This window comes from Aulonocara sp. 'chitande type north' Nkhata Bay, linkage group LG3, assembly GCF_057382095.1.
Source record: "Aulonocara sp. 'chitande type north' Nkhata Bay isolate Kocher_YH1m ecotype deep benthic linkage group LG3, A_spYH_male_GT1.1, whole genome shotgun sequence".
NCBI lineage: Eukaryota > Metazoa > Chordata > Actinopteri > Cichliformes > Cichlidae > Aulonocara > Aulonocara sp. 'chitande type north' Nkhata Bay.
In genome coordinates, this window is record NC_141346.1 from 11,525,443 (window position 1) to 11,551,804 (window position 26,362).

The following is a 26,362-nucleotide window of genomic DNA, read 5'->3' on the forward strand; positions in this document are numbered from 1 at the left end:
ACTGCCCTCGGCGTCGCTGCTGGAACAACCAAGTTTTGCTATTGAATCTTTGACCTGCTGATCTCACAGAGGCAGGAGACCCAGAACATCCATGCCAGCTTCAGTTTATGCTCTGTCCTGTCATCCAATCAGATTTGCATGTACTACACTGATATTCAGCCCCAGCCTGGTGTTCTCTCCATCTCTGACCTTTCACACAATTTAAACTAACAAACTTTCTCTTTAAAACTGTTTGTCAATCACAATTTACTCGATTTATTATTCTTCTATCACATATTTATATCAGTCATAATGAACTCAGTATGATCTGAGCTGTAAACCTGTATTGATCATCACAAACCTTTATAGCGCTTCAGAGCAGCTCCTTCAGTGGCTGCAGCACCCACGATGTGGGACGGAGAGATTTCCTCCCCTCTGCTGTCAGACTCCACCACAAAGACTTTGCAGCTGATCAAACACACACATGTGCAATAGGACTAAGTGTAACACTCTTTTTCTGACAACGTATTTGTACTCAGTTGTATATAGCATGTGTATTCTATTTTTATCCTATCATTCTATTCTATTCTATTGGGTACAGTTGTGTACAGTTTCTTATTCTATTCCAGGGTTCTCTCATGTTTGCTATGTAACTGCACTGTCCACTTCCTGCTGTAACAAAACAAATTTCCCACATGTGGGACTAATAAAGATGCTCTTATCGTTACTGTATAACCACAGGTTCACTTCACATTTGGTAGAATATAAAAGGACAAAGCTGGACAATTGTCATCACATTTCTCATTAGTTGCTGTTAGCACAAGCACACAAAGAAAGCAGAGCTTTAGCTTTAGCTCCCTACATCACTTTTAAGCCTGGATGTTGAGGCTTTTGCTTCCTCTCAGCTGTGATGACATCTCTGTCTGCTCCATCTCACCCAACATCATCCATCTGACCTGATGCTACCTGACAAACTAAAGATAAAATATTAAATTCATTTTGCATCACTTACATTTAAAATACATTTAAGGTGGATTTCTTAAAAGGGAAGGGACTGACCTGACTGTTGTGTCGAGACAGGTGTGAAGGGAGTTAAATCCAGTCTTATACTACGGACGTGTTTGGTTTTGGTCTGTAATACGTTGAGTTTATTATCTATAAGTTAACATAGCAAATCCTCCATCCAGAGGCTAAAGTGATATCAGAGCTAGACTACTTTAAGTGAAAACAGATGATCGTCTGAGCCTTAAATGAAATAAGGTTAAAAAGAAATGCTGCTATCGACAGTGTGAGGCAGTGAGCTCTGTTATACCATATTTTTTAATTTTCTTTATTATTATTATATTATAGTGTTATTACCTTCCTGTTACTTCATAATAGAATGACAGTTAATGGTAAAAGTCTTGAATAGTTTTGAATTTATTTTTCCATGATCACATTTCATTCAATCACTCGTGGACTTGTGTGAATGTTACATGTATTATTTTCACCCGTGGATTTACAGACACTGTGTGAACAGTTTTCATTTTATCCAAAGTTTTACTTGATGTCCAACTGATAAAATCACTGACAGACAACAGAAGCAGGAGCTCAGAGAGAAATTCAATTCAACTTTATTCATAAAGAGACAAATCACAACGTTTGGTTTTATTTTACAGAAACTTCAAACTAAACCAAATTCAGGACGTGTATTAAACCTGCAGCTGATCCCTGTCTGCTGTTCACTCCCTTTGATTTCTGTTACCAGCATCATCTCATGTTCCCCAGGTTCACTGACAACGCTGAAACCACCAGCGGGAGACTAAGAGTGCTGATTTAAAAAGATTCAGACATTTTATTTTGCTGCAGCTCAACATGAGGCTGGATCCTGATTCTTTGTTGTTTTTGTTTTCTCTACATGAAGAAAACAGCAGCAACAAGAAGCACAGCAGGAACTGACAGGCTGACCTTCAGTCCAACAGATCCTCCTGTGTGACCTGCAGGTGAGAAACAGGTGTGAGGTGTCAGGTAGGTGATGATGAAGAACAGAACAGAATCCATTTGCTCTTCAAACTGCTGTCAGACATTATCTGCTGCACTCTGATCACATGACTCAGACCAGCTGCTTTCTACAAAGTCTCATCAGCAACATCTTTACAAACCAACATCAACAACCAGGAAGCAGCTTCACCTCTGATCACACACACACTCAACTCTACTCACTCACCTGGAGGAACAACCAGTTTGATGAAGCTGAGCTCCCATGACCTTGTTTCTTCCATGAAAACACGACACTCGTATCTTCCACGGTCATTAATCGTCACGTTCTTCAGAATCAAAGACACGTTTCCATCCTTCATCTCTTTGTCCTGCAGATCCACCCGGTTCATAAAAGATGGATGCTGGTACTCTGGAACAACCTGCCCATCCCGGTACAAAAGCACATATTCATCTCCCAGGTCAGCTCTGCTCCACTCCACACCTATGATCTTGTTGTTTGGAGCTCGACATGTCAGAGTGACGTCCTGTCCAGACTCAGCTGTGATGGTTTTGGGGTCTGAAAGAGGAAACAACACAGAGCAGAGAGGTTAAAGGTCAAAGTACAACGGCTCATTTCTGCAGCAGCCAATCAGAGTCACTTGTGTCAAACCTCATTTGTCACTGACACTGTTTTAAAAGTAGGTTCTATATGAAGGGTGTCTAATAAATAAGGAGCTAATTTTTAATATTAAATGCTTTAATAAAGTGTTTTGTCGCTCTGGAGTTCTCAGAAATGCTTCAATATCAGCGCCAGATCATTTTCAAAAGACTCCACAGTTTCTGCAGCTTCCACAGAACAACAACATGTGCTGATAATAAGTGAACATAATGTGTGAGAGAAAGCAGCCTCTCATTATAAGACACTGTGAGTCTCTGCATGCTGCCTTTATGGAGCTACAGCTGTTTGTATACACTGAACAAACAGCTTTGTAGCTGCATCCTGACTCCTGACACTACAACACATCACACTGACACACACATAAAGCGTCAAAGTCTTCTTTTATGTTTTTGTTTTGACAGTAGAGAGAGAGAGACAGGTTTTCACCCAGATGCTCTCTCCTGCAGACCTCCAAAGTGGATGACACAGGAATCTGTGTCTGCAGTGACTCGTGATGTGTCATGCACAAATTAGCCGATGCTTTCACTTTGTAGTGAATCAGAAGAGTGAGAGCCAGCTGCAAACGTTTTTAAAATGAGTCTTGTTATGTTGCCACAGTATTTAACTGTCGTCCCACATACATCGCACACAGAATAATTTCTGTGCTGAACGTAAACACAGTTGTGATCAGTGAACAAAGTCCAGATTTTGTGTTTTGGTCTAATGTTTTCTGCCTTCTTATTGGCTCACACTCTTGCAGAGCCGTATTACGACTATCCCGCTAATTGCTGAATTTACTGTTGTCTGTATTTCTTATTTACAATTAAAAACAAATTTAATCAATTTAGATATTGATATTTTCATATGGGAATTGATCCTGCAACATGAGACACTGGTATGGAAGTATCGATATTTCAGGATCGATCCATACATCACTACCTGTGACATGGTAGACAGCGGTGTGGAGGAGAGTGCATCGCAAAAACACATAAATATGACTGACACCTGTAAACGAAGCAGCATCTGGCTGCAGGTTAAAGATATTGGGAACGGCAGAGCAGAGTGGCTTCACTGTAAAATAAAACTAGCAGTGAGTGCAGGCTCCGCCGCCACAAACCTGGTCACAGTGCAGTTGGAGGAGAGAGGGCAAGCCGGCTCAACGTCTATTGACCCTGGGGTGTCTGGTCCTAAACCATCAACAACTGCTGCAGCAGCTACTAGTAGTGCAACTATAACCCATCTAAGTGCAACTCAAATCAAAATAAGTCAGTTTATACCAAAGCAGATGACCCCAGCCAAACAGCACAGCATTGATGAGGAGCTCGCTAAAACAATAGTCACTGATTTCCAGCCTTTTTCCACTGTGGAGGGAAAAGGTTTTAAAAGTTTTGTCCAAATCCCACGTACACACTCGACCAGTGCACGTGGGAGACAGTCAAAAATTACTGTCCATAACAATGATCCTAAAACTATATATTACCGCAGAAGCACTAGCTGGTAGTCTGGCCGTACGTGTGTCTTAGTGCAGTTGAACATAATCCACAAAGTCCGCTTGTAGTCGAAAAACAAACAGGCAAACATTTATTTCCACAGTTTTGAAATACAGTCATCCGTTTGACTGTTCCAGTACACTGCAAACACGGTAAGAAACTGTTTTTCTCCACAGCTAGTTAAAGCCCCCGTAGCTCCACACTGCCTGTCGCGAACGCTCCCCCCGTGCACAGTTACAGGAACAGTGTTAAAGGAACAGTACGTAAAAATTAAATAAGGCAAGAAAAAATACAATTTAACTGTAAATCTTACGCTAAACAAATTATAAAGTAAAAACTGAAATTCCCCATTATCTTACACTTATCCTTATCCAAAATGATTCAAATTATTAACAAATATACACTCTGTGCAATCTGAGTAAACTAAGAGATGATTAGACCTTTATCCATCATCCTTTATACACTATATGACACAGAATGTGAATTATGGCAAGACAGGGTGAAAAAAACTCCACCAGTGTGTCTGACAACTGACCGCTGGATCTCTACAACCAGTGGCGTGTCCAGCGGGGTGGCCTGGGGGGCCACAGGAGAAATACTTTTCTTTCTTATTCTCATTTAAAATATCTTGCTTTTATTAAATAATTATCTAAATCTTGCGAACAAAGTTTTTATCTGACGTAAAATGTATAGAAATCATACATATACCAACAAGACAGTGTACATCACTGCAAGGCTGGACTGGGACAAAAAATCGGCCCGGGCATTTTGACTAGAGACCGGCCCACCAGGATAAAGATTGAAAATGTGACGTCATTCAGGGGTAAAACCGCAAAGGATTCTGGGAACTTGTGGCAAGAGGTACTAGCGCACGCAGGCTTTCAATTGAACTCAGTCACACAGTGATAAAAAGAAACACAAAAATGGCAAGAAGCTGTTGTATTATTAACTGCAATAGCCGGTCGCATGACAGCCACGGGAAGCCGACGGGTAAAGAGATCGTTTTTTTTTTATCGGATTACGTCGTTGAAGAGAAATTTTTTAAGCCATGTTTCCGAAGTAAGAGCCGACGGATGGTCTGGATATACCAAATATAACGTCCCAGAACACTCCAGCTCACATGTTAGTCTGCTCCAAGCATTCCCACAAAGGTCAGAGTTTTGTTGTAGTTAATGCGTCATTTTTCTTAACATAATTGGTGATATAGGTTACAAGCAAGTCTGGCGCTGAACAGAAATTGTCGCGCTATGCTCCTTTGTTTATTGTGCATAAATAGTAAATTGTCCTGACACAATATTGCGTTTCGCTTCTGTTATTATGGTACATTGACAAAAACATACTTTTATTCACAGGAGAAAACAGTTGTTTTGTATCACTAATTGTCCAGTGCGATTACAACATACAATATTATTGTCACTGCTACATTTCTGTAATGAACCAGAAATTATTTCCACTACTAATTAATTACCGTTGAGCTCAAAGGTTATATTAATAAACGGTTAACGAATGTGTATTTATGACGACGATTTGTGAGACTGGTAAACTTACCTTTGTTCGTACGATGGTCTTTCGTTCTACACGGTGCGTTTCAAGGTCCTGCACCCATCCGTCGGTAAACTGTACCTGGGCTTGTTGCAGTGACCTGAAGTTACTAAACTTCATGAGTGTATGCACTCACTCCAAGAACCGTATGATTATAAATATGAGCGTGGTGAAAGTTGGGCAGCACGCTGACGTCTTTTGTCCACTCTGTGTGCTCGTAAGGGTCTGACCCTTTCACTCCTTTGATTTTTTTCCTCGTATCTTTTCTTTGTCTTTTCGTCGAGTCTGTCTTTGTAGGGACTGGCATTGTTCTCCTTTTGTTTTGTACATTCCTTTTTTGTGCAGCAAAGAAAAAACAAGAAGGTATTGGAACCGGAGAATGAACGTTTTGCGGTGCAGCGGTACTTGGTTTGTTTTGCCACTAGTTCCCGGCATGCAATGCGCGAAAATCACGTGATTGCTAAACAAGGGGGAGGGTGCATCCGGCCTCCTCGGCTGTAATTGGTCCAGCCCAGAGTCGATCATAACCAATTGGCCAATCCAACACCTTTCATTACATATACCCTTCCTAAAAAAATAAAAAAAATAAAAAAAAATCCATCGGCCCATAAAAACAAAAAATCGCCAGCGGCCCACCGGGCAAATGCCCGGTATGCCCGATGGCCAGTCCAGCTATGCATCACTGTCACAACAGCATTTGTTTTCATTCAAAGGCTTTATGGCTTTAATACCTGGTGGGCCGGTCTGTAGTCAAAATGCCCGATTTTTTGTCCCAGTCCAGCCCTGCAGCTTAATACTGGCAGTGTCACCATGCCAGCTGACTGTATTTCATCATCAGCCAGTGTTGTTCTTTATCAATATTACCAAAGTTTACCATAAGGCAGCATAGAAAGTATTTACTTGCTTTCAGGTTTCATTCAAATGTTAGTCTTTTCATTTGTTTCCCCACTTTTTTCCTGTTTCAAAATCAAACACCAGTTTGTGAGAAGATTATCTTCTTTTTTTATTAGGCAGATAAAGTTTTGCATTGGCATTGGCTAATTTGTCAATTGTTTGTTACAAGTGTTCGTATTTTAATATTCAAAAATGATTTTGCCCAAAACATATGTGCACTACATGTCAGTAAAAATACTATGCAAATATTGATGTCCTTGACTGCTGAATAAACACTGGCTGATTGTATCTCTTGTACTTTATCAACGCAGTATCTAAAAACTTTGCACCGTAGTGGTTAAAATCTCATTCTAATAAGAGTTAAAAGCGCATTCGGTTATTAGGTTTACAGGGTTATTGAATTATGGTTAACGGTTGGTAGAATTGTTTTTAACATTATCTGCCAATTACATCTGCCACCCTTCTCCAAATCTGTGCCCCTACCTGGCCCCCCCAACAAAAATTTTCTAGACACGCCACTGTCTACAACCACCTGCTCTTTCATGTCTGTCACTTCATCGAAAATTACAAGATGACATTTTGCCTGCTGGACTGCTTTCATATCACTGACAGACACACTGCAGAAATCTTGGTAGAGGAGCTATTAAGAGTGGCAAGTACAGGACAAAGTGCTGTGTGAGTGATAATGCTGCAAACATCACCAAACCAATTCTGAAGTGGACCCACCACCCATGTCTGGCTCATACATTAAACCTAATGAAGGTGGTGAAAACAACCGTGGAAAGGGTAATTTTGAAGTTTATCCACAGAAGCACAGTAGCTGCAGAGAGGCTGAAGTCCACACAGCGGCAGACAGAGTTGCCTGAACTGAGGCCCAAACAAGAATGTGCCACCAGGTGGAACCCAACATTTCATATGTTGAAACACATTCTTGAAACAAACTATGTCTTCATCTCTACCCCGGCCCTGATCAATGCACCTGTTGATACGTTAAGTCAAGAGGAATGGGAGCTGAGGTCTGCACCATCCTGCAACCATAGGAGGTGACCGTGGAGATAAATGCAGACAGGTAGCTAGGACAGTTGTTTTTTCTCTACTACTATTCAGTCACTAATAGCGAAAACAACATATATGATTGACAAAACTAAATTGCAAAAAGCTGTACGCCACATAATAATAAAGAAAATAACAAATTCTAAAAGTTGCAGTTTTCTCTCCTTCAGCTGTGTCACAGCCTCCAAAGTGCTCCTGCTTTGCAAAGGTCTTCAGTGAGCGACAGCCCAACACCAACTGGCAGTAACCGTGCAGAAAGTGAAGGAAGTGGTTGCAGCTCTTTGTTCATGGGCCGGAAATTTCTGTGTGTGGAGTTCAACACCGTCCACTCAGAAGCTGCATCACTGGATGGTAGATTTAAAAAGCTTGCATTCAGTGACAACAGAGCTGTTGATGAGGCACTTCAGAGAATAACTGCAGCAGCAAAGTGCACTCCCACCCAGCTCCACCATTACAGGGCCAAGTGAAGGAGGAGCCACAGACGTCTGCTGTGTGGAGCCTCTTTGATGAAAGAGCTACAGGAGATGCTGCAAAGAGAAATACTACAGCTGATGTTATGATGGAGATGAAATGTTATCTTGAGGAGCCCCTCATCCAACAAGGAGAAGGCCCACAGAGCTGGTGGGAGGCCAAGGCCACAGTCTTTCCCTACCTGTTGAAGGTGATGGAGGGGAGACTGTGCATTGTGGCAACATCTGTTCCTTTGGAGGGTCTTCTCAAAAACTGGGCAGATACTAAGGAGAAACCACATCAGCCCATCCAAGCTGAGGCAGCTGGTTTTTCTGAATGTCAACCTGCACTGAGGACAAACTGTTTGGCTGCTGAGTTTGGTTCTGTTCTGTGGATTTGTTTACAGTGGGGCTTTTTGTGCTGAATTAAACTTAAAGGTTTGAGTAAAATATTAAACAACAGTAAGAATGCCTGCTTTTGTAACAGAACAAAAACACAGAATTAGGCAATTATAAGGCTTTTCATAAAAACACTACATGCAAAAGGGTTTGTCAGCACACAAAGCATTCACATTTGCCAAGTAAAGCTAAAGTATGAGGCTACAGATGATAATAACTTAAGAGACATTTGGGAGCCACGAGACGTGCAAGATAATCCAGAGCTTAGATCTAAATAAGGAAGTCTTAACTCAGTAATGGAGAATATCCTCACACATTAAGAAGCACCGAGGGAGGGAAGTCCTTCATTACTCTGTCAGTCAGGTAGGTGATCAGTGAAGAACAGCACAGAATCTATGTACCTGCATGTTCAGCTCAATTTGTGGATGCAATTGTGATAGATTGATTATTTGTTGAAGTTCATAATGGAGTAAAAAGTTGTGGTTAAAAGTTACCCAATATATTATTCAATTTATTTCAAATATGTAAATGTATAAACAAGGGTAAAAGAAGTCCCATTAAGAGACGTAATGTAACACAGGCTAAAATAGTTAAAAGAGTTCATGACTATGTTCAACCGGATAATAATCCTTAATGTGACTACAACCTGTGTAAAATGCAATCTGTGATCCACTTGTCGAGCCTGGGGAATAATCCATGTGATTTAGTGATCATGATTGATTAGTTATGCCTGCCGTTGCCAGAAGGGGGAGCTCAGATGCCTCATTCGCAATGAAGCTGCTGAAAGAGAAGCATCGTGTCTGAGCGTCGTCATTGACTTATCCCCTTTTCAGCCCCTTTTCAGGGTGTAACATTTTGGAGGCACCGCTGGGATGAATGTGATGAGGGCCCGCTGTCCCAGATAGACGCCCCAGTCATCATTCAACCTCTCACATCAAATACCACGGTGGGAGATACAGTGTGCTGGTTTCGACAGTTACGCAGAGGGACCTGCATGCAACCTGAGGTTAACTACTGGTGCCAGGGAAGCTGCACTGACTCTTCTGCAAAGAGGTCTTACATCACACTAATCTTTTCCACAAGCCACAGACTGAAATGGAGTCTTCAGGGCTAGAGGACCTGAAGTTAGAAGTTGCTGGTGCATTGTATACAGTGACAAGAGACATTTTGATAGAAGTTTGTGATTTCCTAAATATTGCTGGTTCAAAACTTGAAAGGGTATCGGGTAAAAGTCGTTCCTCTCTCATTTCCTATATAATACAGCACTTAGAAAGAGAGGAGCTGGGTGAGCTTGAAGATGAGGGAATGTCTGAGCTACTGATTTTGAAAGACAAAATTTTTGAGTTGCAACAGGCTGCTCAGAACGGTACATCGGGACACAAAACCTCAGATACTAACCAGACAGATGAGGTGCAGGAACAGGTTGGTGAGGCCTCAGTAGAAGAACAACTGATAAAGGAAATAGAGACGCTTCAGTTGGCTCTTGCATTATCACGACAGAACAAGGCGAAGCAACCTAGTACAGTCAAACTGTCGATGAGTGTGGGGGACAATAGTGCTAAACAAACCACTCCACCTTTTCTGACACTACCGTGGGGCAGAGAATTCAAAATATCAGGTCAGATTGGTGAGCCCGGCCAAAAGGATAAACTAACTTTCTCCAGCCTAGCTCATCAGATTGAACAAGGCATCAGCAAAGGAGTCCCTGAAATAGAAATAGTTGATGCAGTAATTAGGGCAATAGCACCAGGCTTACAATTGCGTAGCTACCTAGAGGGCAAAACCAACCTTACATTGCCTACCCTGAGGAGGATTCTAAGGTCCCACTACCAAGAACGAGGTGCAACAGAACTTTACAAAAAACTCACGTCAGAGGTCCAAAGCATTAAAGAAACCCCACAAACTTTCTTAATCCGTTCCCTAGACTTAAGACAGAAAATTCTGTTTGCATCGCAAGAAGCTGAATCTGGCTTAAGATATGATCCTGTGCTTGTACAGAGCATGTTCCTTCATACAGTTCTGACAGGCCTGCAAAATGATAACATTAAGAGTGACCTCCAGCCCTATCTACAGGAAACCGCAACCAGTGATGAGCTCCTCCTTGAGAAACTCAATGTTGCCTGTGCAAATGAAGCAGAGAGACAAAATAAAAAGAAGTTACTCTCCCAGCAGCGGCCAACCACTGTGCATTCACTTCAGTCTGACACCCCTGCAGATAAAAAAGGGAAAAACCTAAAACCTGAATCCATCAGCAAAGCTCAGCCTGACCTACTAAATGAACTTAAATAAATCCGTTCTGACATGGCATTATTGAAAAATCTTGGTGCTGAAGTCGCACAAATCAAAGAAATAATTCAACAGCCTAGTCCGGCACAAACACAGTATTCTGCCTCACTTGCAGCACCAGAATGTGTTCCCTTTTCTCATCTTGAGCATCTGCCACAAAACTACTGGCCTCCTGTGGGACCTGGACGGAGAGGTGATACAGCCCAGTATCAACAGAGGTTTGCACCACAACGTCAATATCCTGCTGTAAACCGAGCACGCCTAAGGAAATGCTTTGGCTGCCAGCAAAGTGGGACTGAGTACTGCAACCATAGCTATCGATGTGGTAGTAGTGAACACTTTCTTGCAGGCTGCAGGGCGAAACTAACTAGACCAGACAAAGATCAACCTTTAAACGGACAGTGGTTGCCCCCACGGGACAGGGAGTAACCAATAATAGTGTAACGTCCCAACAGCTTTGCTCTTACTGTGGTGTTCTGGGAAAATTCAAAAGTCCCATCTTGTTGCTCTTGTTGGGAAACAGTGTATAGTTGACTGTTATATACAAGGCCACCAAATTCAAGCCTTATGGGATACAGGCTCCCAAGTGTGTATTGTTGATGAAGAGTGGAAAAAGAAGTATTTACCACATGAGAAATTAAGAGATGTTTCTCAGTTACTTGATGCACCTGACAATTTAAAAATCTCAGCTGCTAATGGTCAAAACATCCCTTACAAGGGTTTCATTGAAGTCATTTTTGGTCTAGCTGCTGAGGGAGCAAACCCTAAAGAGCTGGTAGTCCCCATGTTAGTGATGAAAGGCGGAAGTCTTTCGCAGCCCATTCTAGGCTTTAATGTCATTGAGCAAATACTGAAAACTAGTACTATAGAGCAAATGGATGCTGAAAGAACTGAGCAGCTGCACGAGGCATTAAGAGGGGCTTTCCCTTGCCTTAAAAGAGAAAATGTCACAACCTTTATTGATTTAGTGACTGCTAAACAATCACATGATTTTGTTGTGAGAACAACAAAAGAGAAAGTCATTGTACCCAAACACACTTCTGTTCAGATCGACTGTAAGGTGCAGACCCGCCCGCTGAAGAAAGACACTACACTTCTCTTTGAGCCTGACATAAACCCTCAGTGGGCTGAAGGTCTGGAGTTTTGTGAGACACTAGTAGAACTCAGAAGGGGGGTCCCCCCCTATATTGTTCTTGATGTGCAAAATCCCACTGATCACGATATTGAGCTGTCAGGAAAAACTGTTGTGGGCACCTTAGAGCAAATTCAAGCTGTGTACCCAGCGACGGTTTTAGAGAAATCTGACCAGTGCTCCCCATTATTGGTGAATCAAGTGAATGCAGAGAGTGAGCAAATTCCTGACACCTCATGGGACCCACCAATTGACCTTACGCACCTGAGTGAATCTGAAAGGGGGGTGGTACGAAAGATGCTCCGTGAGGAATGCTCTTCCTTCCTTCCTTCCTTCCTTCCTTCCTTCCTTCCTTCCTTCCTTCCTTCCTTCCTTCCTTCCAAAGCAGATGATGATATTGGATGTATCGACAAGTTGAAACTGAAGATATCATTGAAGGATATGGATCCTGTAGCACGCACTTACCTGTCGGTACCAAAGCCGCTATACAAAGAGATGAAAGAGTATCTGCACAACCTTATTGCACAAGGATGGGTCAAGAAATCCAACTCATCTTATGCCTCACCAGTTGTCTGCGTGAGAAAGAAGGACGGCAGCTTACGTCTTTGTATAGATTACAGAGAACTAAACAAAAAGACTCATCCAGACAGACAACCAATCCCTCGAGTGCAGGACATTCTCGACAGTCTTGGTGGCAACTCATGGTTTTCATTGTTAGACCAAGGCAAGGCCTACCATCAGGGCTTTATGGATGAAGGCAGCCGACCTTTAACTGCTTTTGTGACACCATGGGGCCTGTACGAATGGATAAGGATTCCATTCGGGCTGATGAATGCACCTGCAGCCTTCCAACGCTGCATGGAAGAGTGTCTGGAAGAGGTGCGAGACAACATCTGTGTACCCTACCTTGATGACACTCTAGTGTACAGTCATTCATTTGATGACCATATCAATCATGTCAGAAAAGTGCTTCAACTACTGAGGAAGTATGGAATCAAGCTTAAACCCAGTAAATGTGAATTATTCAAACACGAGGTTCGCTATCTAGGGAGAATTGTTTCAGCCGAAGGTAGCAAAATTGATCCAGCTGACACCAATGCAGTGACAGCCTTGAAGGACAGGAGACCAAGCAATGTGGGAGAGCTGCGAACTGTCTTGGGTTTGTTAAGTTACTATAGGCAGTACATACGGGACTTCTCCCGTATTGCAGGTCCACTGTATAGCTTGTTGAAGGGCACAACAGAAGATAACAATGTATCCCAAAACCAGACAAACACAAAACAAGTCACAAGAAAGAGTAAAGGGGTTCCATCACACAAGTCAATTGTGTGGACTGAAGAACATCAGCGCATATTGGAACGACTAATAGACTGCCTAGTTGAGCCACCAGTCCTCGGGTTCCCAGATTTTTCTAAACCATTCATCCTCCATACCGATGCCTCAGCTCAAGGCCTCGGAGCAGTTCTATACCAACAACAAGATAATAAACTCCGTGTGATTGCTTATGGCTCCCGGACATTGACTGCAGCTGAACGAAACTAACTGGAGTTTCTCGCACTGAAGTGGGCCGTCACAGAGAAATTCAGAGATTATCTTTATTATGCGCCTACTTTCACTGTGTTCACTGACAATAACCCCCTCACCTACATCCTTTCAAGTGCCAAGCTAAATGCAACTGGATGTAGATGGGTGGCAGAGCTTGCAGACTTCCATTTCACCATCCGATATCGCCCAGGTAGAGAGAATGTGGATGCTGACAGTCTTTCAAGAATGCCTGTTGAGATAGAGGAAATGATGGAACAGTGTACAGAGGAAGTGGGTTCAGATTGTGTGGCAGCAATAACCCAAGTTGTGGAGACTCCAGATTTCAACTCACCAATGGTCTGCCCCATACTCACCCGTCTCCAGTGTACATCAGTGAGTGAAGAACCACACAACCAATTTTCGGTTACAGAGATCAAACAAGCACAGCAAGACGATGGAAATATTGGCCCAATAATGCAGTGCAAAATGAGGAATGAAAAGCCAACAAGGCATGAACTTAATACACTAACTGCCCAAAGCAAGTGTCTCCATGTTTATTTTGTGTGAAGGGACAAATGCCTATTAGTATTTTTATATGAATATTTTGTTTATTTTCTGTACATTTCAATTTAATGATCTAAGTTTGTTTATTGATTCATAAGCTGTTTTTGTAAATTCTTACATCCAATTTAATCTGTAACTTATAGAAAAGGAAAGGAAACAGTCTTGAGATATATTGTCTTACAACTAACAGAGACTGTACATCGTTGTTAAGATGTTTAATACTTTTGTATGTATGTTTATATTTCTGAATCATTCGCAATGAAGCTGCTGAAAGAGAAGCATCGTGTCTGAGCGTCGTCATTGACTTATCCCCTTTTCAGCCCCTTTTCAGGGTGTAACACAATAAGAAGTAAAGTGAGAGTCATCAGCTTACCTGTGACTGTGATATTAACCAGGTTACTGATGACACCATTACTGGACTCACACCAGTAAACTCCGGTGTCGTGAGGCACCAGCATAGTGATTGAACATGATTGATCATGTTTCTTTTTCACCCTCCCATCTCCACACTCAGCCCTCTGCAGTTTGCTTGTGTTTCTCCTCACAGTCCAATCAGAAGAGCTTTGGTCCTCCTCACAGATTAGAGTAACAACATCTCCCTCAGAGAAATCAGAGCTGTTGGGACTCACGATCAGACGAGCTGTGAGGAAGAAGAGAGGTTGGATATCACTCACGACTGAACTTCTGGGACCGCTCCGCCCCCTGGTGGCCTGATTTGATAGTGAAAAATTATTTTCTACCAGGCTGATGTAATAAAGCTGTGGAATCAGGACTGAGGTTTCGGGCATTTCCCCTCGGCTATTTGCACAGAGAAGAGCAAACATCTGAAGAGGCACAAGCTCCAACATTTTAGTAATATGAAGAACAACTTTGTTGCTTGACCAGCACGTTGTGGCCTGCAGCCTTCATAGGTTTAAGGTTTAAAAACATTTTTAGGATTATTTGGTTCAGTGGAAATTACTGCTACTGACAGTGAAAACATTTGCAGACCTCAAAGTTTTCAGAGGATGAGCATTTGTTCGAGGGTCCACTTTCTGCCAGCTCTTCATTTCTGTGTATGCACAGGATTCTCTCCCTTTCCTCTCCTTCCACTGGTGGGTGAGAGGAAGTGGGCAAATTCTACAAATGTCATTTAAAGATTAAACGACTCACTACATGTGAGTTCATGTTAGCTAGATAACACACATGTCTTAAAGACATAAAGACCTGGATGGCCACTAACTTTCTGCTTCTTAATTCAGATCAAACTGAGGTTATTGTACTCGGCCCTGAAAATCTTAGTAATGTCGTATCTAAGCAGATTCTTACTCTGGATGGCATTACCTTGGCCTCCAGTAACACTGTGATGAACCTTGGAGTCATTTTTGACCAGGACATGTCCTTCAACGCACATATTAAACAAATATGTAAGACTGCGTTCTTCCATTTGTGCAACATCTCTAAAATTAGAAATATCCTGTCTCAGAGTGACGCTGAAAAACTAGTTCATGCATTTATTACTTCCAGGCTGGACTACTGTAATTCATTATTATCAGGGAACTTTCTTTTCAACTTATTTATTTTCACTTCCTGTTTGTTTACACTATATACCACTAATACACGAGAGAGGTGACCAGACACAATGTGTCAAAAGTGATCATTGATTTATGACAGTGGAAGTAATAAAAATGTATGACAGTCAAAATAAATTATGACATATCATAAAACTATTATATTTTATAACTGTTTGAGATATGTACAGTAATTAAAATTATGTATGGAACAATAATTCATAATGGTGTGCTTTTGTCATTTTAAGCAAAAATAATAAATAAATAAATAAAAATAATCTTACTTTTAAGACAAAATGTGTTTGTTTGTTTTTTCTCTTTTTAAGACACTTGTGTTTGTGTGTGTGAGTATATGAGAAAACGATAATATTTGTAATTAAACCGGTGATTTTTGTGATAACACAGGGCAGTGATGATGGGGGAGCTGGAGGCTGCATGCCCTGTTGGAAGGCTTTGATTCGTTTTATTTGCGTTTGTTTAACAGGAATTAAATAATCACAATAAAAGTGAAACTTACAGTGAGGAACATAAGTATTTGAACTCCCAGCAATTTTGCAAGTTCTCCCACTTAGAAATCATGGTAGGCACACATTGTAGATGCATTCCCACTGTGATAGACAGCTTTGAAGAAACAATTCTGGAAATCACATTGTATGGCTTTTAAAGAATGTATTTGTGTAGCACTGCTGCAATACAAATATAGCAGCAGTGCTACACAAATGCTATATACAGTGAGGACAATAAGTATTTGATCACCCTGTGATTTTGCAACTTCTCTTACTTAGAGATCATGGAAGGGTCTACAATTTTCAGCATAGGTGCATTTCCACAGTGAGAGACGGAATCTAAAAAGAAAAATCTGGAAATCACATTGCATGATTTCTGAACAATTTATCTGTGAATTACTGTGTCAAATAAGTATTTGATCACTTGAGTCAAAACATTTAAATATTTGGTACAGAAGCCTTTGTTAACAATTACAGAGGTCAAACGGTTCCTGTAGTTCTTCACCAGGTTTGCACACACTGCAGGAGGGATTTTGGCCCACTCCTCCATACAGATCTTCTCTAGATCTGTCAGGTTTCAGAGCTGTCACTGAGAAACGCGGAGTTTCAGCTCCCTCCAAAGATTTTCTATTGGATTTAGGTCATTTAGATTTAGGAGCATTTGGACAGACAGTGATATTAATTTTGTTTGCAAACAAACAAGAGTCTTCAGGGTGTACGTCAGATGTCTTAAATGAGGAAGACTTTAATGCTTTACATTAAGGAGGAGGAGAAATTGATGTTTTCTGAAAAATATAAAGTGAAATATTTCTCTTGTCAGCGATGAAGTAGGTGGTGGTCGGCCCTTAGTCCACGGCTGGGCGCAACCTGAAAAAGTTACATGAGCCCTCCACCCACAGTAGGTGCCGTAGCAGTTGGGTGCAATGTGTGCTGGGCGGCAGCCAGGGGCGAAGACCCTGGCGGACCAGTCCCTTGCTACAGAGACTAGCGACTGGGACGAGGCATGTCGCATCTCTGGTGGGAACGGAACCTGAGATAGTGCATGAGGTTGAAAAGTACCTGCTGGGGGTTAGCATAACCTTCTTTTAAAAAGAAGTGTAGAGTTGGGAGGGGGGCATGGGGGTGCTGAGAGGCAGTGCTTCGTTTAACATCTCTGAGCTTTCCCAATCACAACTATCTCTACTGAATTTTGGCTCCGTCTAAACAGTTCTTTGAATTTTGTGGCTTTTTCGCTCATCATTTTTAACCAATCCTGAGTAGGGATTCAGAGCACCGTATGAAACAGGGCTGCTGATGAACTCGTCTGCATTAGCGCTGTCCTCTGTAATCTGATGGAGACTCTGCAGTCCCATTTGCACAAGGCAGCACTTCTATTTCCCAGGGCCATAGGTTATAACTCTCTTAATTAGATTTAGAGGCTGATGTTGATCTTCCTCTTTCACAGAGGGATAGTGAGTCTGTGTAAGTGGATTTCTCATCCTGGTGTCTCCATGCTGACGTGTCTCTTGCAGGCTTCTGTGCAGCTTGCAGGTGACGATTAGACTCAGAACTGCCCAATCAGATGCAGTCAATGTGATCCTTGTTGTTAACAGCCCAAAAACTTCACTGACTTTCAGCTGGTAAAAACAGAGCTCAGTAGCTCAGTAATTAAATGCATAACCCCAGACTCTGGAGGAATTTCATTGCTCCTCCAGAGTTTCTTCATCAGGTCTCTGCACTCTACATATACGCATCTGATGCCTCTTGGGTGTCACTGCAGACACCCTGTAGCATCTGACAGCTGTCTGACTGAACACGGAGAGGTTATAGGATCTCATGGTCATGTTAATGGAAAAAAGGTTCTTGTTTTTTCTCAGCTGATTTCTCAAATGAATTTTCAGGCTATTTTATTGTGCTGTTTATTTGGGCTCTATCTGCACCTCTAACCCGTAACACCTCAGAAGGCAATAAACGGCTGATTAGTGTTTCTAATCGGCTGTGCCCCCCGCTGTCTGATTGGTAAATGTTAGGGGTAGGGCAACCTCAAGGAGGAGCCCCACCTCATGGCTCAAACTGTCAGCTAAGGGTGTTGGGCTTTAGCTGAAATTCAGGCAGTCGAGAGCTTCTGGTTTCTCACCGTTGGCTGACTTTGGGAGAGGAGGAGCCGTTTCACATGGATCAGGTTAAAGTCAGCGTCATTCTCATTGGTCAAAGCGAGAGCTTGCCTGAAATGTCTTTATTGATGTTTCCTGCTTTATTAACGGGTTGGTGAGGATCCCCATGCTGAGATTTTGAAATGTCAGTCTAAAAGCTTCTCAGTGCAGACTGGTTGTTGTGTGGAGAAGCACCTGACTCTCTCGGAGAGTCTTGCTCCAGTACGGCTGTGGAGCTGACTTTTATTGTGATTATTTATTATTCCGGTTAAACAAACGCAAATAAAATGAATTAAGGCATGCAGCCTCCAGCTCCCCCGTTGTCACTGCCCTGTGTTGTCACCGGTTTAAATACAAATAACCTTTTTGATATCATTTTCTAATACACTCACAAACACACACACACACCCTGTCTTAAAAAGTTAACATTTTTGGTCATCTCTCTTACATGTCATTCATCCCCCACAGTGTTTTCCTCACCCCCAGCTGGTCACTGCAGATGGCCGTCCCTCCCTTAACCTGGTTCTGTTGCAGGTTTCTTAATGTTATAAAGGAGTTTTCTTTACCCACTGTCACCAGTGTTTACTTATAGATGATTGTGTGATTGTCAGAAATTTCTCCTGAAAGCTATGGGGCCGTTATCCTGCATTTCTCATGAAATGAAACGAGTGACATCTTTGAGCTGCATCAAAGCTGGACCAGCAGTACAGTTTTGCACTATTAAATCGTAATTATATTCATACAGTCCTTTTGTTGCATTGAAATTTCATAAGTTTCAAAGTTTGACAGAAGAAAGTTACTGACCTTGATATCCTGTGCAGCTCAGCAGTAAAGTGGGAACTGAAAGGAGGCAACAGTCACGTTATTTAGATTTTTCACACTTGGAAAAAGCAGAAGTTCTGAACTTCCACAACACTACCACCCACTCTTTTCTCTTCACTCTTTCTCTGTGAGACTGTTGCTGATCTACTTCAGATCATCAATCCCATCCTAATATTAAAGCTAAATGATTCATACTCACCTGGTCTCAGGGGACCCATTTATGGTCAGGGTTACTTTCATCCACTTGCTTTCTTTCTTTTTTTTTTTTTTTTTTTTAAATCTATCAATGTGTACATCTAGGTCCTGCTCTCCTAAGGTTTTCCACTGGTGAATGCCAGAAATAGGCCACAAAAATACAGTACAGTAAAAATACAGTAAAATGTATGAAGGTGAAGGAATTTTCCGTATTAGTCATTTACAGGTATTTTTCTGTATTTTTCAACTACTGCAATGCATTGTGGGAAAAAGAACCCGAAAAGGAGGGAAAAGTAAGAGCAAGAGCAGCCATTAGGCTTCTTTTAGGCTTCATCTGGATTTTGGAGTTGGAGAAACTGCCTTCAAATTTCTGTGGTAAATATTAAAACTCATATTTTCTTTTATTAAAATAAAATTTTTCAAAAGACCTCTCATTTTTATTTAGAAAGAATTGTTAATTGTTATTTGTTAACTGCTTCACGCTGTCTCCAGATAAGTCAGGCATATTTTGCTGACTCATTTTTAAAATAATCGTTGTTTAAGTTTAACATGACTTAAGCTTTCCATTTTAGTTAATGTTAAAATCATTTTTGCTAAGATACCACCAGTATTGCCCTCCAGTGGCAGGCAGTTTTCATAAATACTATAGTTAGCTGTCTGCGTCTCTCTGGGTATTACACAGCTGTGACAGCTAAGGTCAGCGATGTAGGTAACTGGGAAAAGTGAAAAACTTCATGGTTCTACTAATGTATAGAGAGGAAGAAATTATTTTAGGACTCTAATAAGTAATATAATAATACCTATGTTTTACAGCTGGCTCTACTGTACACTTTAAAGGGTTTCAGGCAAATTTACACTAACCCTAATTTAAGTCTCAGAACTTCCTGGCTGACGCTAACAAATGCTAATGTTAGCCTCTGATTTGGGACTTTAGCTAGCTGACCAGCATAGATTAATTTGGTGGTTAACAGACTGTAGTGGTAATATTATTTAGTTTCACCTCAGCACATTTACAATTATGTCTATTTTATATGCCTTGTTGGGGATGGTGACATACTATAAACTGTAATGTCTATATCAAGCTTTTAGCCTTATATAAGCAGAGACATTTGTGTCTTTCTTAAAAATTCAGATCCTTAGATTATTTGAGAAGCCATCACTAATTGAAGCACTCTAAACCCTGCAGAGGAAAATTTTTACTTATTTCACATGTGATCACACATTTTGGTTTTCCAGGGCAGAGCAATGAAAAGGAAAGTGAAAACGAGTGAAAAAAATGATGAAGATACAAGCTGGTGATGATCCAGAGCAGCTGCTCTCAGGAAATGAGAAAAAACCTGATCACCTTCTCTACAGAAACAAGGTGAGTTTAATGTTGTGGTTGATTTAGTTTTTCAAGGTATGTATGTTTCTTTAATTACAAACTGCTTATGTTGATACAGAATGCTGTTATGTGTATACAGCTCTACATGTATTATAATCCTCTGTAGGGCTGTTTGATATGATAGATATCGGATGATGAAATGAAAACATCTATCGTTTCATATTATATGCTATTTTTTGTTTCGTGATGTCACAAAATACACTGTTATGGCAATATTTTTTCATCATTAGATGGTCACCATGTGGATGCATGCACAGAAAATAGCAGCATGACCAGTAAACTTCCAGGCTGGACGACTGTAATTCATTATTATCAGGATGTCTTAAAAACTCACTGAAAAACCTTCGGTTAATCCAAAATGCTGAAGGAAGAGTCCTGACAGGGACTAGAAAGAGAGAGCATATTTCTCCTGTATTGGCTTCCCTTCATTGGCTTCCTGTTAAATCCAGAATTGAATTCAAAATCCTGCTTCTTGCCTACAAGGTCTTAAATAATCAGGCCCCATCTTATCTTAATGACCTTGTAGTACTCTAAGGAGCTTGCAAAGAAAAGCATCTGGACTTCTTTGAGTTGCTTGAAGACGTTTCACCTCTCATCCGAGAAGCTTCTTCAGTTCTAAGGTCAATTGGTGGGGAGTCACAGATTTAAACCTAGTGGGAGTATCCCCCCAAAGAGGGACAAAGGACCCCCTGATGATCCTCTAATCACATGAGCCAAAGTGTGAAAGCAGGTGTGGGTCCCAATCAGCCAGGATTTCTGGTGAGCTCATTGTGAAACCTGGCCCCACCCTATCATGCGAATTCCTGAGGTCAGATGGCCCAGGGTGTGAGTGGGCGTTAAGGCGTCTGGGAATTGATCTCAAAACTGGATTATAGATGGCAGACAGTTGGTGTCTTAAACCACCACCTCTGTTCAAAGATGGTCGCTCACAGTGGACATAGATGCTTCTTTCAGTCCTCTTTCAAACCATCTGTCCTCTCTGTCCAAAATGTGAACATTGGCATCCTCGGAAGAGTGTCCTTTATCCTTAAGATGCAGATGGACTGCTGAGTCTTGTCCTGTGGAGGTGGCTCTTCTATGTTGTGCCATGTGCTTGTGAAGTGGCTGTTTGGTCTCTCCAATGTAGAGGTCTGGGCATTCCTCGCTGCACTGTACAGCATACACCACATTGTTAAGTTTGTGTTTAGGAGTTTTGTCTTTCGGGTGAACCAGTTTTTGTCTGAGCGTGTTGCTGGGTCTGAAATACACTGGGATGTCATGCTTGGAGAAAACTCTCCTGAGTTTCTCTGATACACCGGCTACATAGGGGATGACAATGTTGTTGCGTCTGTCCTTCTTATCCTCCCTCGCTGGTGTCTGATCTTCTTTTCTGTGCATTTTTGCTGACTTTATAAACGCCCAATTAGGATAGCCATAAAGACCTGGATGGCCGCTAACTTTCTGCTTCTTAATTCAGATAAAACCGAGGTTATTGTACTCGGCCCTGAAAAGCTTAGAAATATGGTATCTAACCAGATTCTTACTCTGGATGGCATTACCTTGGCCTCCAGTAACGCTGTGAGGAACCTTGGAGTCATTTTTGACCAGAACATGTCCTTCAATGCACATATTAAACAAATATGTAAGACTGCGTTCTTCCATTTGCGCAACATCTCTAAAATTAGAAATATCCTGTCTCAGAGTGACGCTGAAAAACTAGTTCATGCATTTATTACTTCCAGGCTGGACTACTGTAATTCATTATTATCAGGATGTCCAAAAAACTCACTGAAAAGCCTTCAACTAATCCAAAATGCTGCAGCAAGAGTCCTGACAGGGACTAGAAAGAGAGAGCAGATTTCTCCTGTTTTGGCTTCCCTTCATTGGCTTCCTGTTAAATCCAGAATTGAATTCAAAATGCTGCTCCTCACATACAAGGTCGTAAATAATCATCTTATCTTAATGACCTTGTAGTACCATATCACCCTATTAGAGCACTTCGCTCTCGCTCTGCAAGCCTACTTGTTGTTCCTAGAGTATTTAAAAGTAGAATGGGAGGCAGAGCCTTCAGTTTTCAGGCCCCTCTTCTGTTGAACCAGCTTCCAGTTTGGATTCAGGAGACAGACACTATCTCTACTTTTAAGATTAGGCTTAAAACTTTCCTTTTTGCTAAAGCATATAGTTAGGGCTGGACCAGGTGACCCTGAATCCTCCCTTAATTATGCTGCAATAGACGTAGGCTGCCGGGGAGTTTTTCCTTTCCAGTCACCTTTCTCACTCACTATGTATTAATAGACCTCTCTGCATTGAATCATATCTGTTATTAACCTCTGTCTCTCTTCCACAGCATGTCTTTATCTTGTCTTCCTTCTCTCACCCCAACCGGTCGCAGCAGATGGCCCCGCCCCTCCCTGAGCCTGGTTCTGCCGGAGGTTTCTTCCTGTTAAAAGGGAGTTTTTCCTTCCCACTGTTGCCAAAGTGCTTGCTCATAGGGGTCATATGATTGTTGGGTTTTTCTCTGTATGTATTATTGTACGATCTACTGTACAATATAAAGTGCCTTGAGGTGACTGTTGTTTTGATCTGGTGCTATATAAATAAAATTGAATTGAATTAAAGATGAGGCAGAACCAGGTAGCTTCAAACAGAAGGACCTCTGTAGCATGGACATGGTTTGGTTCTGAAAAGTTTGACACAAACCAGAAAACTGTACTGCGCAAATTATGCTGCAAACTGTTCCCCACCACAGATTCAAACACGACAAACCTCTTCTACCACCTATGCAAGAATCACATGAAAGAGTCTGGAGAGAGTTTATGAATGAGAAGCAAAAAAGAGTCGTCAGGTGATCAAAATAAACCTTAGACTAAAACATTAGAACAGGTTTTTCTCCGCAGCACACCATGTAATAAATACAAAGAAAATGGCGGCTGTTACAACTTATGTCTAAAAATATACAGTTTCGTGCATCAGTCAAAACACTCAACTCCAGGTACACAACGCCCAGCTGAAAACACTTTACACAGGTCGAGTTGCCCGAGATTCACAGAGTTTAAAGAAAATGCACTATCTGGTGATATTTAATCTCCAGAGACCCAGGAAAAATGTGTTTTGAATTTGACTTTTTTTTTCATATAAATCAAGTATTGGGTTGGTAAAAAACACATTGCAAAAACAATTTTCTTTTTAACTAATTTTATTAACATTTTACAACATGTGCACTTCAGTGCACAACGGGAGTTCATTGATCACGAATGTGAAACTAACAAAATTCAAGAGCTATTTAAGAAAATTAAATGCTCCACGGAACTCTTTGTAAGAAGGATATTAAAACATATTTAAATGACAATATCATAAAAAAGTAGATCACGGGTCAACTTCATTGACACTTTCCCAAATTTCAGGAACACCTTCTTTATATCTGTTCAGTTTTATTCATGTAGCACCACTTAAACAGTCAACAAATCTTGACTCAAAGTACAGTAAGTATTGTAAGCTTTGTGACCCTTCAAAAATGTTCACACCAATGTGAGTTGCATTTCAGTACTCAAAGTGAGTGGCTATAACTGACTACGTGTGTACTGTATCATGAGTGGACAGACATGGATGTAAACCACACCTTAACTGTTTGGCTGAGGCAAAACTACCACGAGGCAGTGATTCTAACTTAATATTCTGGATATTATTAAATGTGAACATATCGTTAAATATTAAATTTTTTGTTTGTCAGGTAGCCACTTGAATGAATTTAAATGAACACATTTACATGAAGGTAACCTGGTTTCAAGGAAATAAAAATGCTCAAATTTGAAAGTTTGTGCATTATTTTGTCTGTGTATTAGCTGTTTAGTCATTTTATGATGAGATGGATGCTGTCATCATATTTTAGTATAGTTTTTGAGTTGAGAGAATAAAATAATATTTAACATTAATTGTACCAATGTTGTTGTGTGCTAAGCACTACATTTAATGAACTACAGTGAAAAGATGTGCCTGTAAATGGTAATATAAAAAGAACTTTCAATTTTTCTATTACGGAAAATATCAGTTAATGATACAGAAAATATGCTGTGAATAAACCGAATTTTCCGTTTTATAACTGAAGGAAATGTCCATAAATAATAGAGAGTACACTGTAAATCGACAGAATTTTCCGTTTTATCATTTACAGAAAGGTCCGTCAACTTCCGTAAAAAAACAGAAAATTTACTGGCAAAAAAATTACCAGAAAATTTTCAGTTTTTCTACAGATTTTTTTTTTTTTTACAGTAATCTTCGTCACTACCTTGTGGAGATTAACAGGTCAAAGTTCTTTTGAAACTGGAAACATTGCTGCTATCAAAAGAGTCTTAGGGCGGAAGATGTGTTTGAACTTCCTTCTCCCTAGGACTAGTTGAGAGGGAAACATTTATTCATTTATCCATTTATATAATTAAAGCATCCATTCAGTGCAGATACAATTCTTTGTTTTCTTATCATGAAGTTGACTTAAAGGAAAATCATGTTTTGAAAACTCTTCAACATTAATTTATTTATTTTAGACAAAGAAAAGTCAAAACATCACTGAACAATTTTAGAAATACTGCTGGTACTGAAGCTTCAGACCAGCTAAAGCTGGGCAGACACTGTGCAATTTTTTTTTCAGTCAAGTTATTCAGCTCCTGCTCAAACTGTACGACTGAATCGCAGGGGTTAGAAGTTCATACGTCAAGATGCAGGGTCTCACACTATACGGCCCGATCCTCTGATGCGACCTGAGTGCTCACACTGTGCATCCAAATTTTAGCTTGTTAACATAAAGTGGTAGAAGTTCTACAAGTTCTGCCTTCATTGTTTGTGTCCAGATCACATGCTGCACTGCCATGCTGATTCATCTTTTTCACTTCTGCTTCTGTGTTACATGCGCAGTGTGAGACGTTGCGTTAAATCGGCTTGTGGCCTCGCATCAACAGTGTAATACCCTCACAAGTGGCAACCAGGATTTCAAACAGGTTTGATTTTCTTGTGAACATACGATCTCTAATCGGGAGCTGGTCGTGAGGTGTTAATTGCTTCTCAGTACCCCATGTATACTACACAATGCACAACACATGATTAAGGCGGAACTCGGGCTCATCCCCAAAATGGTCGCACAACTGAAAAATCATCTCAAAATGGGCCAAAAATCGCACAGGGTATGCCCAGCTTAAGCTGGAGAAGACAACAGAACTGCAGCCATGTTTTCTGTTAAAATGTTTAAGGTAATTATTACGTCTTGTACATACAGATAAAGGAACATATTGTACTTACAGAGAAGTGACAGCAGATGTATTTCCTTCATGGTTTTTCTTGGTAATGGTATCGAAACCTCAGCTCAGCTTTAAAGCCCTTCTCTTTCCTGTGACAGACTCCGTTGTGGTTTCATCATATTTCCTGGTTTTTTCCTTTGTTTGGTGGCAGTAAAAAATGATAAAAAAAAAAAAACAGAGAATAGAAAACAATAATACAAATATATGAAAACGTTTATGATGCACTCGCTGATGGGGAAAATAGCGTGAAGGAAACAGCCTGAAGTTTCTATTTAGATCAGAAAGATTCTGTACTAATTGTTTTTACTTTTTAAAACTATTTGTCCTAAAATTCTCACGCCTGTGGCAGCAGTCATGTGGCGTAGGTCACTGGACTGTCCTCTTCTTGTGTTTAGATGTTGCACTGTCACGTGACGTGACTTAGACACTTTGAGGGTTGTTAAGTTGTTTACATAATATTTATATTTGCACCAGTTGTTGTTTTTGTTGTTGAGAAATTTAATTGTAATGTATGTATTATAGTTTCTCAACAGCATTTGTTTGTTTTAATTTGTTTACTGGCTTGCGTCCACTTTAA

General features: G+C 40.8%; 1 protein-coding gene across 1 annotated transcript; it reads right to left on the reverse strand.

Moving 5' to 3' along the window:
• Positions 1 to 1,569: 1,569 nt before the first annotated feature.
• On the reverse strand, positions 1,570 to 25,886 carry LOC147333957 (uncharacterized). Its single transcript, XM_086286686.1, has 5 exons — positions 25,787 to 25,886; positions 18,922 to 18,957; positions 14,303 to 14,569; positions 2,186 to 2,515; positions 1,570 to 1,955 (listed from the first exon to the last, which is right to left on the reverse strand). Exons 1-5 carry the CDS (start codon positions 25,815 to 25,817, stop codon positions 1,873 to 1,875), a joined length of 747 nt encoding a protein of 248 aa, XP_086142812.1. The 5' UTR covers positions 25,818 to 25,886; the 3' UTR covers positions 1,570 to 1,872.
• Between the last annotated feature and the right edge of the window lie 476 nt (positions 25,887 to 26,362).

Excerpts from the sequence above, each read along its gene's own strand:
- LOC147333957 (XM_086286686.1), bottom strand. The coding sequence starts at position 25,817 with ATGAAGGAAATACATCTGCTGTCACTTCTCT. Across the intron at positions 14,570-18,921 it reads GAGCTGCACAGGATATCAAG|CTCGTCTGATCGTGAGTCCC; the intron begins GTCAGTAACTTT and ends TCTTCCTCACAG. Across the intron at positions 2,516-14,302 it reads GGTTAATATCACAGTCACAG|ACCCCAAAACCATCACAGCT; the intron begins GTAAGCTGATGA and ends TTCCTCTTTCAG.